This window comes from Babylonia areolata, chromosome 14, assembly GCF_041734735.1.
Source record: "Babylonia areolata isolate BAREFJ2019XMU chromosome 14, ASM4173473v1, whole genome shotgun sequence".
NCBI lineage: Eukaryota > Metazoa > Mollusca > Gastropoda > Neogastropoda > Buccinidae > Babylonia > Babylonia areolata.
Window position 1 is genome coordinate 22253557 of NC_134889.1, and position 12500 is coordinate 22266056.

General features: G+C 40.3%; 1 protein-coding gene across 2 annotated transcripts in view; it reads left to right on the forward strand.

Annotated features, from left to right (window-relative positions):
• Positions 1-3768: 3768 nt before the first annotated feature.
• LOC143289544 (neuronal acetylcholine receptor subunit alpha-3-like) overlaps positions 3769-12500 on the forward strand; it is a 19550-nt gene continuing 10818 nt past the window's right edge. Inside the window, exons 1-3 of one of the 2 annotated variants that reach the window (XM_076598549.1) lie at positions 3769-3832; positions 9548-9611; positions 12071-12255. In XM_076598549.1, coding sequence (XP_076454664.1) covers positions 9581-9611; positions 12071-12255 — 216 coding nt within the window. In that variant the 5' untranslated portion in view covers positions 3769-3832; positions 9548-9580. The remainder of the gene's footprint in view (positions 3833-9547; positions 9612-12070; positions 12256-12500) is intronic. The other variant, XM_076598550.1, reaches the window with a different exon arrangement.

Genomic DNA, 12500 nt, shown 5'->3' on the forward strand with positions numbered 1-12500 from the left:
GTTGGGGTGGTGAACAAATTGATATACCTACCGATAATTAGGGTTGTGTGCCCAGTGTTGGGGCGGTGAACAAACTGATATACCTACCGATAATTAGGGTTGTGTGCCCAGTGTTGGGGCGGTGAACAAATTGATATACCTACCGATAATTAGGGTTGTGTGCCCAGTGTTGGGGCGGTGAACAAATTGATATACCTACCGATAATTAGGGTTGTGTGCCCAGTGTTGGGGCGGTGAACAAATTGATATACCTACCGATAATTAGGGTTTTGTGCCCAGTGTTGGGGCGGTGAACAAATTGATATACCTACCGATAATTAGGGTTTTGTGCCCAGTGTTGGGGCGGTGAACAAATTGATACACCTACCGATAATTAGGGTTGTGTGCCCAATGTTGTGGCGGTGAACAAATTGATACACCTACCGATAATTAGGGTTGTGTGCCCAGTGTTGGGGCGGTAAACAAATTGATATACCTACCTGTAATTTTTTTTTTACCCGTTATTTTTGCAGCATTTTCACTCTTTGTGTCATTTTTGTTGCATGATAGTTTTCACATTTTTCACATAGCTAAGGCTCTCTGAAACTTCTTTGATGTCTCTCTGAAACTTCTTTGCTGTCTCTTTAAAAATTCTTTGATATTTCTTTAAAACTTCTTTGATGTCTCTCTGAAACTTCTTTGATGTCTCTTTAAAACTTCTTTGATATTTCTTTAAAACTTCTTTGATGTCTCTTAGGGTTGTGTGCCCAGTGTTTGGGCGGTGAACAATTTGCCTGCTTCAACAACCTGAAGATAACAAACACATTTGGACCACACAAAGCATCCAGAAGATGGACATGGCACAGCCCTGGAGGAGATCACCACAACCAAATAGACTACATCATGGTAAAGAAGCGTTTCCAGTCTAGCGTGAATATTGCCAAGACAAGAAGTTTCCCTGGAGCTGACATTGCAAGTGACCACGACTTGGTAATGATGACCTTCAAACTCCAACTGAAGAAAACAAAGAAACAAAGCTTCTCAAGACTGAAGTTCGACCTGGAAAAATTGAAAGATCCTGAAGTACAAGAGGCATTCCAAGCCATGATTGGTGGGAAATTCGCGCCACTCATCACTCTCGATGCAAATGACGCCGACCTGGATACACTCGTAAGCGACTTCAACGCAGCTGTAACTGAAACAGCCCAAACAACTCTTGGAAAACAACGCATCAAAAAGAAGCCCTGGGTCACGGACGACATCCTACAGCTGTGTGACAAACGTAGAGACCTGAAAAAGAAAAAGAATGAAGAAGAAGGGGCAAAACAGTACAAAGCAGTTAACACCGAAATCAAGAGAAGCATGAAGAAGGCAAGGGAGAATTGGATTGAAGGAAAATGCCAGGACATAGAGGAAAACCTGACAAGAAACAACAGCAAGAAAGCCTACCAAGTTGTGAAAGAACTTACCAACACAAGGCAAGGTAGAACTATGTCCAACATCCAGACCAAGGATGGAAAATGTCTAACAGAAGAACAAGACATCCTAAAGCGATGGACAGAATACTGCTCAGAGCTATACAACATACAGACCACAGGTGATCCAGCAATACTGAATGTTCCACCAGCCACTGATAACAGTAATCACCCCATACTCCGTGAAGAAATAGAGGCAGCAATAGCATCGCTGAAAAAAGGGAAATCGGCAGGAGTGGACAACATCCCATCAGAACTGGTCCAAGCAGGGGGTGAAGTTATGATAGATGTGCTACTGAAAATCTGCAACAAGATCTGGCAAACAGGGGAATGGCCCACACCGTGGACACAATCACTGATCATCACCCTTCCCAAAAAGGGCAATCTCCAGCACTGTCAAAACTACCGCACCATCAGCCTGATTAGTCATCCCAGCAAAGTCATGTTGAAGATCCTGCTTAACAGACTGAAACCACAAGCAGAAAACATCATTGCTGAAGAACAGGCAGGTTTCAGACCAGGAAGGAGCACAACTGAACAAATCTTCAACTTGAGGTTGCTATGTGAGAGGTACCATCAACACCAACAAGACCTCTACCACGTCTTCATTGATTTTAAGAAGGCATTTGACAGGGTCTGGCATGCAGCTTTGTGGGCTACCATGAATCTGTACAACATCAACGCCAACCTGATCAGACTGATACAGCACCTCTATGACAAAGCCACCAGCGCCGTCTACCTCAACAATAGCATTGGGGACTGGTTCAGAACCACAGTCGGAGTGAGACAAGGCTGTCTACTCTCCCCAACACTCTTCAACATCTTCTTAGAAAGAATAATGACTGACGCACTGGAAGAGCATGTAGGAACAGTCAGCATAGGCGGCAGAACAATCACAAACCTACGTTTTGCCGACGACATTGATGGACTGGCTGGAAAAGAAGAAGAACTGGCAAGCCTGGTCAAACATCTAGACAAAGCCTCCACATCGTATGGAATGCAAATCAGTGCGGAGAAAACCAAACTGATGACTAACAACACCAACGGCATCAGCATTGACATCAAAGTCAACGACGAAAAGCTTAAAACAGTCCACAGCTTCAAATATCTGGGAGCAATCGTGTCAGATGAAGGATCTAAACCAGAAGTACTCTCGAGAATTGCCCAAACAACAACGGCACTCAACAAGCTGAACACCATCTGGAACAACAAAAACATCGCTCTCAGCTCAAAAATCAGACTGATGCGTTCCCTGGTTACATCAATATTGCTCTACGCCTGCGAGACTTGGACCCTGACTGCAGACATCGAGAGAAGAATCCAAGCTGTCGAGATGAGATGCTTTCGTAGACTACTTGGCATCTCCTACAGAGACCACATCACTAACACGGAAGTGAAGAACAGAATCAAGCAAAGTATTGGACCCTACGAAGACCTTCTGTCCATAGTGAAAAAACGCAAACTTAGGTGGTATGGACACATCTCCCGATCATCTGGTCTTGCCAAAACGTTCCTGCAAGGCACCGTACAAGGAGGCAGAAGGAGAGGACGGCAGAAGAAGAGATGGGAAGACAACATCCGGGGGTGGACAGGCTTGACGCTCGGTGACGCCCTGAGGAAATCAGAAAACCGTGAAGAGTGGAGAGGGGTGGTGGCCAGGTCAGCAGCGGTGCCCCAACGGTCTGAACCCAGACTACGGGAGAGGTGAAGGTGAAGGTGAAGGTGATGTCTCTTTAAAACTTCTTTGATATTTCTTTAAAACTTCTTTGATGTCTCTCTGAAACTTCTTTGATGTCTCTCTGAAACTTCTTTGATGTCTCTCTGAAACTTCTTTGATGTCTCTTGTCTTTTTGAAACTTCTTTGATGTCTCTTTGAAACTTCTTTGATATCTCTTTGAAACTTCTTTGATGTCTCTTTGAAACTTCTTTCATATCTCTTTGAAACTTCTTTCATGTCTCTCTGAAACTTCTTTGATGTCTCTTTGAAACTTATTTGATGTCTCTTTGAAACTTCTTTCATGTCTCTCTGAAACTTAGACTGAAGATTTATTTATTTATTTATTTATTTTAAAGATATCTTTAATTTTCATTTTCTGTATTATATTTTTATTCTCCGTATTAAAAAAAAATGTATTGTTACCAAACTATATTTTTTGTATTGTTACCAAACTACCAGACTATTAATTTTTTGTTTGTTTGTATTGTTACCAAACTATTAATCTTTTTTTTTCAGTCTTGGCGACTGTCCCTTTAAGCTGCGGAAAGAAGACGACGAATACAAACCTTCGCTCCTTTTCATCTTCAGTTTGTCTCACACACCTTTCCTTGGCTGTTCCTTTATCGCTGTCTGCGTTTCCTTCTTGATTCGGTGAAAAAAGGTAGGCCATTTTTTATATACTGTATTATTATTATTATTATTATTATTATTATTATTATTGTTGTTGTTGTTGTTGTTGTTGTGATGATGATGATGATGATGATGATGATGATTATCATGATGCATGATGATGATGATGATGATGATGGTGATGACTCTTCTTCTTATTATTATTATCAGCATTAAAAAGAGAATTATTTCAGCCTTTTTCCCCTCTGTCTCCAATCTACAGCACTTTTATAGCTTCGAATCACATCCTAATGAAAATGCGTGAAATATTAGATATATAGAAAAAAACAAAACAAAAACAAAACAACAACAACAACAAAAGCAACAACAACAATAACAACAACACGCACACACACACACACACACACACACACACACACACACACACACACACAAACAAACAACACACAAAATCGGGGAGTTGTTACAAAAATGCATACTTCACGTCTTCTGATAACCGAGTAACAACGTCGTTCAATACAGTCAGTGTGTATGATGATTTCAATTTCATCAACAACAACAACAACAACAACAGCAGCAACAGCGATAAAGAAATAGAAAGAAGAGAAAAAAATGGACATAATTCTTATAATTGAACACAATAACCATGTCTATAGTAAAGTGGTAAAAAAAAAAGAAATAAAAAAGAGAAGAAAGTGAAGAAAAGACAAGACAAGAAAAAGAAGAAGAAGACCACATAAAAAAGAATCTATACTGTAGTAAAGAAAAGACAAGACAAGAAAAAGAAGAAGACCACATAAAAAAAAATCCATACTTTAGCAAAGAAAAGACAAGACAAGAAAAAGAAGACTACACACACACACACACACACACACACACACACACACACACACACACACACACACATCTATACTTAAGTAAAGAAAAGACAAGACAAGAAAAAGAAGAAGACCACAAAAAACCCCAACAAAAAACAAAAAAACCCAAACAAACTATACTTAAGTAAAGAAAAGACAAGACAAGAAAAAGAAGACCACAGAAATTTTTTTTTTTTTTATACTTTATCAAATGTTTGGATTAAAAGCAGTCTTTTTTTTAAAAAAAAAAAAGGTTTTCTTTCAATAATGCAAAGTAACAATTTAGGTCGATGTACATAGAATACATTCCATTTAGGTCGATGTACATAGAGTAGATTCCATTGAGGTCGATGTACATAGAATAGATTCCATTTAGGTCGATGTACATAGAGTAGATTCCATTTTCAACAGGAAAAAACAGAAAGGGGAAAAAAAGAAAGAAAAAAAAGCGAAGTAAAAAAATTAAAGAGAGAGACAGACAGACAGACAGAGAGAGAGAGAGAGAGAGCTTTTGATAATTTTCCACAAGAATACATGCGCGCGTGCGTGAGTGCGTGCGTGCGCGCGTGAGTGTGTGTGTGTGTGTGTGTGTGTGTGTGTGTGTGTGTGTGTGTGTGTGTGTGTGTGTGTGTGCGAGTGTGCGTGCTTTAATACACGCATACGTGCACGCATGTGCGTGTGCGTGCGAGCGTGCGGGCGTGCGCGTGCGCGCGTAGATGTGTGTGTTTGAGTTGTGCGCGGGTTCGGGCGTGTGTGTTTGTGTATGAGTGCTTTTTGTCTTGGATGTTGTTTTTGCTGCAGTTGTGTAGGTGTGAGAAATCTCTGACTGGCTGCACTGGAAAATGCTGTTGTTTCAGCTGCAGTTCTGTAGGTGTGAGAAATCTCTGACTGTCTGCACTGGAAAATGCTGTTGTTTCTGCCGTTGTTGTGCAGGTGTGAGAAATCTCTGACTGATTACACTGGAAAATGCTGTTGTTTCTGCTGTTGTTGTGTAGGTGTGAGAAATCTCTGACTGGCTGCACTGGAAAATGATGTTGTTTCTGTTGTTGTTGTGTAGGTGTGAGAAATCTCTGACTGGTTGCACTGGAAAATGATGTTGTTTCTGCTGTTGTTGTGTAGGTGTGAGAAATCTCTGACTGATTACACTGGAAAATGCTGTTGTTTCTGCCGTTGTTGTGCAGGTGTGAGAAATCTCTGACTGATTACACTGGAAAATGCTGTTGTTTCTGCTGTTGTTGTGTAGGTGTGAGAAATCTATGACTGGCTGCAATGGAAAATGCTGTTGTTTCTGCCGTTGTTGTGCAGGTGTGAGAAATCTCTGACTGATTACACTGGAAAATGCTGTTGTTTCTGCTGTTGTTGTGTAGGTGTGAGAAATCTCTGACTGATTACACTGGAAAATGCTGTTGTTTCTGCCGTTGTTGTGTAGGTGTGAGAAATCTCTGACTGGCCCCACTGGAAAATGCTGTTGTTTCTGCTGTTGTTGTGTAGGTGTGAGAAATCTCTGACTGGCCCCACTGGAAAATGCTGTTGTTTCTGCTGCTGTTGTGTAGGTGTGAGAAATCTCTGACTGATTACACTGGAAAATGCTGTTGTTTCTGCTGTTGTTGTGTAGGTGTGAGAAATCTCTGACTGTCTGCACTGGAAAATGATGTTGTTTCTGCCGCTGTTGTGTAGGTGTGAGAAATCTTTGACTGGCTGTACTGGAAAATGCTGTCGTTTCTGCTACAGTTGTGTAGGTGTGAGAAATCTCTGACTGGTTGCACTGGAAAATGCTGTTGTTTCTGCTGTTGTTGTGTAGGTGTGAGAAATCTCTGACTGATTACACTGGAAAATGCTGTTGTTTCTGCCGTTGTTGTGTAGGTGTGAGAAATCTCTGACTGATTACACTGGAAAATGCTGTTGTTTCTGCTACAGTTGTGTAGGTGTGAGAAATCTCTGACTGGTTGCACTGGAAAATGATGCTGTTTCTGCTGTTGTTGTGTAGGTGTGAGAAATCTCTGACTGTCTGCACTGGAAAATGCTGTTGTTTCTGCTGTTGTTGTGTAGGTGTGAGAAATCTTTGACTGGCTGCACTGGAAAATGCTGTTGTTTCTGCTGCTGTTGTGTAGGTGTGAGAAATCTCTGACTGATTACACTGGAAAATGCTGTTGTTTCTGCTACAGTTGTGTAGGTGTGAGAAATCTCTGACTGGTTGCACTGGAAAATGCTGTTGTTTCTGCCGTTGTTGTGTAGGTGTGAGAAATCTCTGACTGTCTGCACTGGAAAATGATGCTGTTTCTGCTGTTGTTGTGTAGGTGTGAGAAATCTTTGACAGGCTGCACTGGAAAATGCTGTTGTTTCTGCTGCAGTTCTGTAGGTGTGAGAAATCTCTGACTGTCTGCACTGGAAAATGCTGTTGTTTCTGCTGTTGTTGTGTAGGTGTGAGAAATCTCTGACTGGCCGCACTGGAAAATGCTGTTGTTTCTGCCGTTGTTGTGTAGGTGTGAGAAATCTCTGACTGTCTGCACTGGAAAATGCTGTTGTTTCTGCTGTTGTTGTGTAGGTGTGAGAAATCTCTGACTGATTACACTGGAAAATGCTGTTGTTTCTGCTGTTGTTGTGTAGGTGTGAGAAATCTCTGACTGATTACACTGGAAAATGCTGTTGTTTCTGCTGTTGTTGTGTAGGTGTGAGAAATCTCTGACTGTCTGCACTGGAAAATGCTGTTGTTTCTGCTGTTGTTGTGTAGGTGTGAGAAATCTCTGACTGTCTGCACTGGAAAATGCTGTTGTTTCTGCCGTTGTTGTGTAGGTGTGAGAAATCTCTGACTGATTACACTGGAAAATGCTGTTGTTTCTGCTGTTGTTGTGTAGGTGTGAGAAATCTCTGACTGATTACACTGGAAAATGCTGTTGTTTCTGCTGTTGTTGTGTAGGTGTGAGAAATCTCCGACTGGCTGCATTGGAAAATGCTGTTGTTTCTGCTGCTGTTGTGTAGGTGTGAGAAATCTTTGACAGGCTGCACTGAAAAATGCTGTTGTTTCTGCTGTTGTTGTGTAGGTGTGAGAAATCTCTGACTGATTACACTGGAAAATGCTGTTGTTTCTGCTGTTGTTGTGTAGGTGTGAGAAATCTCTGACTGATTACACTGGAAAATGCTGTTGTTTCTGCCGTTGTTGTGCAGGTGTGAGAAATCTCTGACTGATTACACTGGAAAATGCTGTTGTTTCTGCTGTTGTTGCGTAGGTGTGAGAAATCTCTGACTGATTACACTGGAAAATGCTGTTGTTTCTGCTGTTGTTGTGTAGGTGTGAGAAATCTCTGACTGATTACACTGGAAAATGCTGTTGTTTCTGTTGTTGTGTAGGTGTGAGAAATCTCTGACTGTCTGCACTGGAAAATGCTGTTGTTTCTGCTGTTGTTGTGTAGGTGTGAGAAATCTCTGACTGTCTGCACTGGAAAATGCTGTTGTTTCTGCTGTTGTTGTGTAGGTGTGAGAAATCTCTGACTGATTACACTGGAAAATGCTGTTGTTTCTGCTGTTGTTGTGTAGGTGTGAGAAATCTCTGACTGATTACACTGGAAAATGCTGTTGTTTCTGCTGTTGTTGTGTAGGTGTGAGAAATCTCTGACTGATTACACTGGAAAATGCTGTTGTTTCTGCTGTTGTTGTGTAGGTGTGAGAAATCTCTGACTGGCTGTACTGGAAAATGCTGTTGTTTCTGCTGTTGTTGTGTAGGTGTGAGAAATCTTTGACTGGCTGTACTGGAAAATGCTGTCGTTTCTGCTGCAGTTGTGTAGGTGTGAGAAATCTCTGACTGGCCGCACTGGAAAATGCTGTTGTTTCTGCTGTTGTTGTGTAGGTGTGAGAAATCTCTGACTGATTACACTGGAAAATGCTGTTGTTTCTGCTGTTGTTGTGTAGGTGTGAGAAATCTATGACTGGCTGCAATGGAAAATGCTGTTGTTTCTGCCGTTGTTGTGCAGGTGTGAGAAATCTCTGACTGATTACACTGGAAAATGCTGTTGTTTCTGCTGTTGTTATGTAGGTGTGAGAAATCTCTGACTGATTACACTGGAAAATGCTGTTGTTTCTGCCGTTGTTGTGCAGGTGTGAGAAATCTCTGACTGATTACACTGGAAAATGCTGTTGTTTCTGCTGTTGTTGTGTAGGTGTGAGAAATCTCTGACTGACTGCACTGGAAAATGCTGTTGTTTCTGTTGTTGTGTAGGTGTGAGAAATCTCTGACTGTCTGCACTGGAAAATGCTGTTGTTTCTGCTGTTGTTGTGTAGGTGTGAGAAATCTCTGACTGACTGCACTGGAAAATGCTGTTGTTTCTGTTGTTGTGTAGGTGTGAGAAATCTCTGACTGTCTGCACTGGAAAATGCTGTTGTTTCTGCTGTTGTTGTGTAGGTGTGAGAAATCTCTGACTGACTGCACTGGAAAATGCTGTTGTTTCTGCCGTTGTTGTGCAGGTGTGAGAAATCTCTGACTGATTACACTGGAAAATGCTGTTGTTTCTGCTGTTGTTGTGTAGGTGTGAGAAATCTCTGACTGATTACACTGAAAAATGCTGTTGTTTCTGCTGTTGTTGTGTAGGTGTGAGAAATCTCTGACTGATTACACTGGAAAATGCTGTTGTTTCTGCTGTTGTTGTGTAGGTGTGAGAAATCTCTGACTGGCTGCACTGGAAAATGTTGTTTCTGCTGTTGTTGTGTAGGTGTGAGAAATCTCTGACTGATTACACTGGAAAATGCTGTTGTTTCTGCTGTTGTTGTGTAGGTGTGAGAAATCTCTGACTGATTACACTGGAAAATGCTGTTGTTTCTGCTGTTGTTGTGTAGGTGTGAGAAATCTCTGACTGGCTGCACTGGAAAATGCTGTTGTTTCTGCTGTTGTTGTGTAGGTGTGAGAAATCTCTGACTGGCCGCACTGAAAAATGCTGTTGTTTCTGCTTCTGCTTGTTACTGGTGAGTTGGGTTCTCTCTCTCTTTCTTTCTTTCTTTCTTTCTTCTACATTTCATTTATTCTTTCGTTCTTATTTCTTTCTCTGTTATTTCTTCTGTTTTTGTTTTTCTACCTCACCCCTTCTTCTGTCTTCCTTCCTTTCATTCATTCATTTTCATTATTTTTTCTTTCTTTCTGTCTGTCTTTCTTTCTTTCTTTCCTTCTTTCTTTCTTTCTTTCTTTCTTTCTTCCTTTCATTCATTCATTCATTTTCATTATTTGTTCTTTCTTTCTTTCTTTCTTTCTTTCCCTCTTTCTTTCTTTCTTTCTTTCTTTCCCTCTTTCTTTCTTTCTTTCTTCTATCTTCCTTTCATTCATTCATTCATTCATTCATTTTCATTATTGTTCTTTCTTTCTTTCTTTCTTTTATCTTCCTTCCTTTCATTCATTCATTCATTTTCATTATTTTTTCTTCCTTTCTTTTTATCATTCTTTCTTCTATCTTCCTTCCTTTTATTCATTCATTTTCATTATTTTTTCTTTCTTTCTTTCTTCTTTATTTCTCCTGTCTGTTTAAGTGGACTTTTCCTTCGTCGTATGGGGTCATATCTCAGAGATGACCTTTCACCACGCCATTTTAATGCTTTATTCCTGGTCTTTTTATTATTCTGTTTGGGGTCATATCTCAGAGATGACCTTTCACCACGCCATTTTAATGCTTTATTCCTGGTCCTTTTACTTTGTTTGGTGTCATATCTCAGGGATGATCTTTCATCACGCCATTTTAATGCTTTATTCCTGGTCTTTTTATTATTCTGTTTGGGGTCATATCTCAGAGATGATCTTTCACCACGCCATTTTAATGCTTTATTCCTGGTCTTTTTATTATTCTGTTTGGGGTCATATCTCAGAGATGATCTTTCACCACGCCATTTTAATGCTTTATTCCTGGTCTTTTTACTTTGTTTGGTGTCATATCTCAGGGATGATCTTTCATCACGCCATTTTAATGCTTTATTCCTGGTCCTTTTACTTTGTTTGGTGTCATATCTCAGGGATGACCTTTCACCACGCCATTTTAATGCTTTATTCCTGATCTTTTTATTATTCTGTTTGGGGTCATATCTCAGGGATGATCTTTCACCACGCCATTTTAATGCTTTATTCCTGATGTTTTTTATTCTGTTTGGGGTCATATCTCAGAGATGATCTTTCATCACGCCATTTTAATGCTTTATTCCTGGTCTTTTTATTATTCTGTTTGGGGTCATATCTCAGAGATGACCTTTCACCACGCCATTTTAATGCTTTAATCATGATCTTTTTCTTATTCTGTTTGGGATCATATCTCAGGGATTATCTTTCACCACGCCATTTTAATGCTTTATTCCTGGTCTTTTTACTTTGTTTGGTGTCATATCTCAGGGATGATCTTTCATCACGCCATTTTAATGCTTTATTCCTGATCCTTTTTTTTTATTCTGTTTGTTTGCGTCTCTTTTTGTTTATTCATTTAAAAATTTTCATTCATTCATTCATCATCATCATCATCATCATCATCATCATCATCATCATCATCATCATCATCATCATCATCTCCTTCTTCTTCTTACAGTTTTAACATTTTATTATTATCATTATTATTGATAGTATTGGTATTGTGAGTATTAGCATTACTATCAGTATTATCATTATGAGTATTAGTATTACTATCAGTACTATGATTATGAGTATTGATATTAAGATACATGTTTTTTGTGTAATTTTTATTTTCGTATATTTGTTTTGTTCATCGTCATCGTCATTATCTTCATCATCGTCGGCGTTGTCGTCGTCGTTATCATCATCATCGTCGTCGTTGATGTTGTTATCGTTGTTGTTGGTATTGTTGTTGTTGTTCTTCATCATCTTCCTCCAGATCATTGCCATTATGAGTATAATCTCACTTCCTTTTCATTTGTTTAATTCTTCGTTAGAATCTTTTTTTCTTCTCTTGTCACGTTTCTGTTCAAAATTTAAACCATTGTATAATTAGCCCTCCACCTCCTCCCTGCTCTCACCCTCATCCCCCACCTCCTCTCCCCTCCACCCTCACTACCCTTCTCCCAAACAAAAAAGTTCCAGTTGAAAAACCACCGAGGCAACCATGTGTTTGATCTGTATTGTCCATGTGGTCTGTGTGGCTTGTTCAAGATTAAAAGAGGCTATGCCAGTCTTGAATAAAAAGCTAATTTATGTTTGCACATTTCTTCTGTCTTTGCTGCTGTGTGCACATGTCAAATGATTGGTATAAGGACAGGCCCGGCGCTTCCTTTTTTTTTTTTTTTTTTTTGAGGAAGTGTCTGGGTTTGTTCCAATGTACCTTTTATTTATCTGTGTGCTAGCTGAATTGGTAGCGTAAGCATTATTGACTTGGAGTTGTGTACCTTGTGTAATGGAGAGAGAGTTACCACTCTTTACTATTTGTTAATCTTCTCCTCAGCAGTCTCCAACGCTGTGGCTTTGGGTCACGATAATGAAGACTCCGAGGTTCCGCGAAGCACCTCGGAGGGTGACATCATTCAGGAGTTATTACATCATCGCGGTGACGTCAAGCACGGCATCCCCAAGTCGGACACGCCCCTGATCGTTCGCATCACGCTGCTCTTGCATACCGTCACCAGAGTGGTGAGAGAACTGACTGTCAGTCTTTGTTTTAACAAGGAAATAAAGGCGGCTTCATGTCCAACACCTGGGTTGAACCAAGCATGTCCCAAACCCAACTGAAATCATTTATTTTAAACCAGGGTTGCCCAGCATGTTTTTACCACTGTCATCCAGATTTCTTAACATCAAGTTGACTTGGCTGGGTAATCTTTCCATGTCCGTTTTCAAAATCCTTAACCAGTATTTCATGCATCTCACAGTGCTGT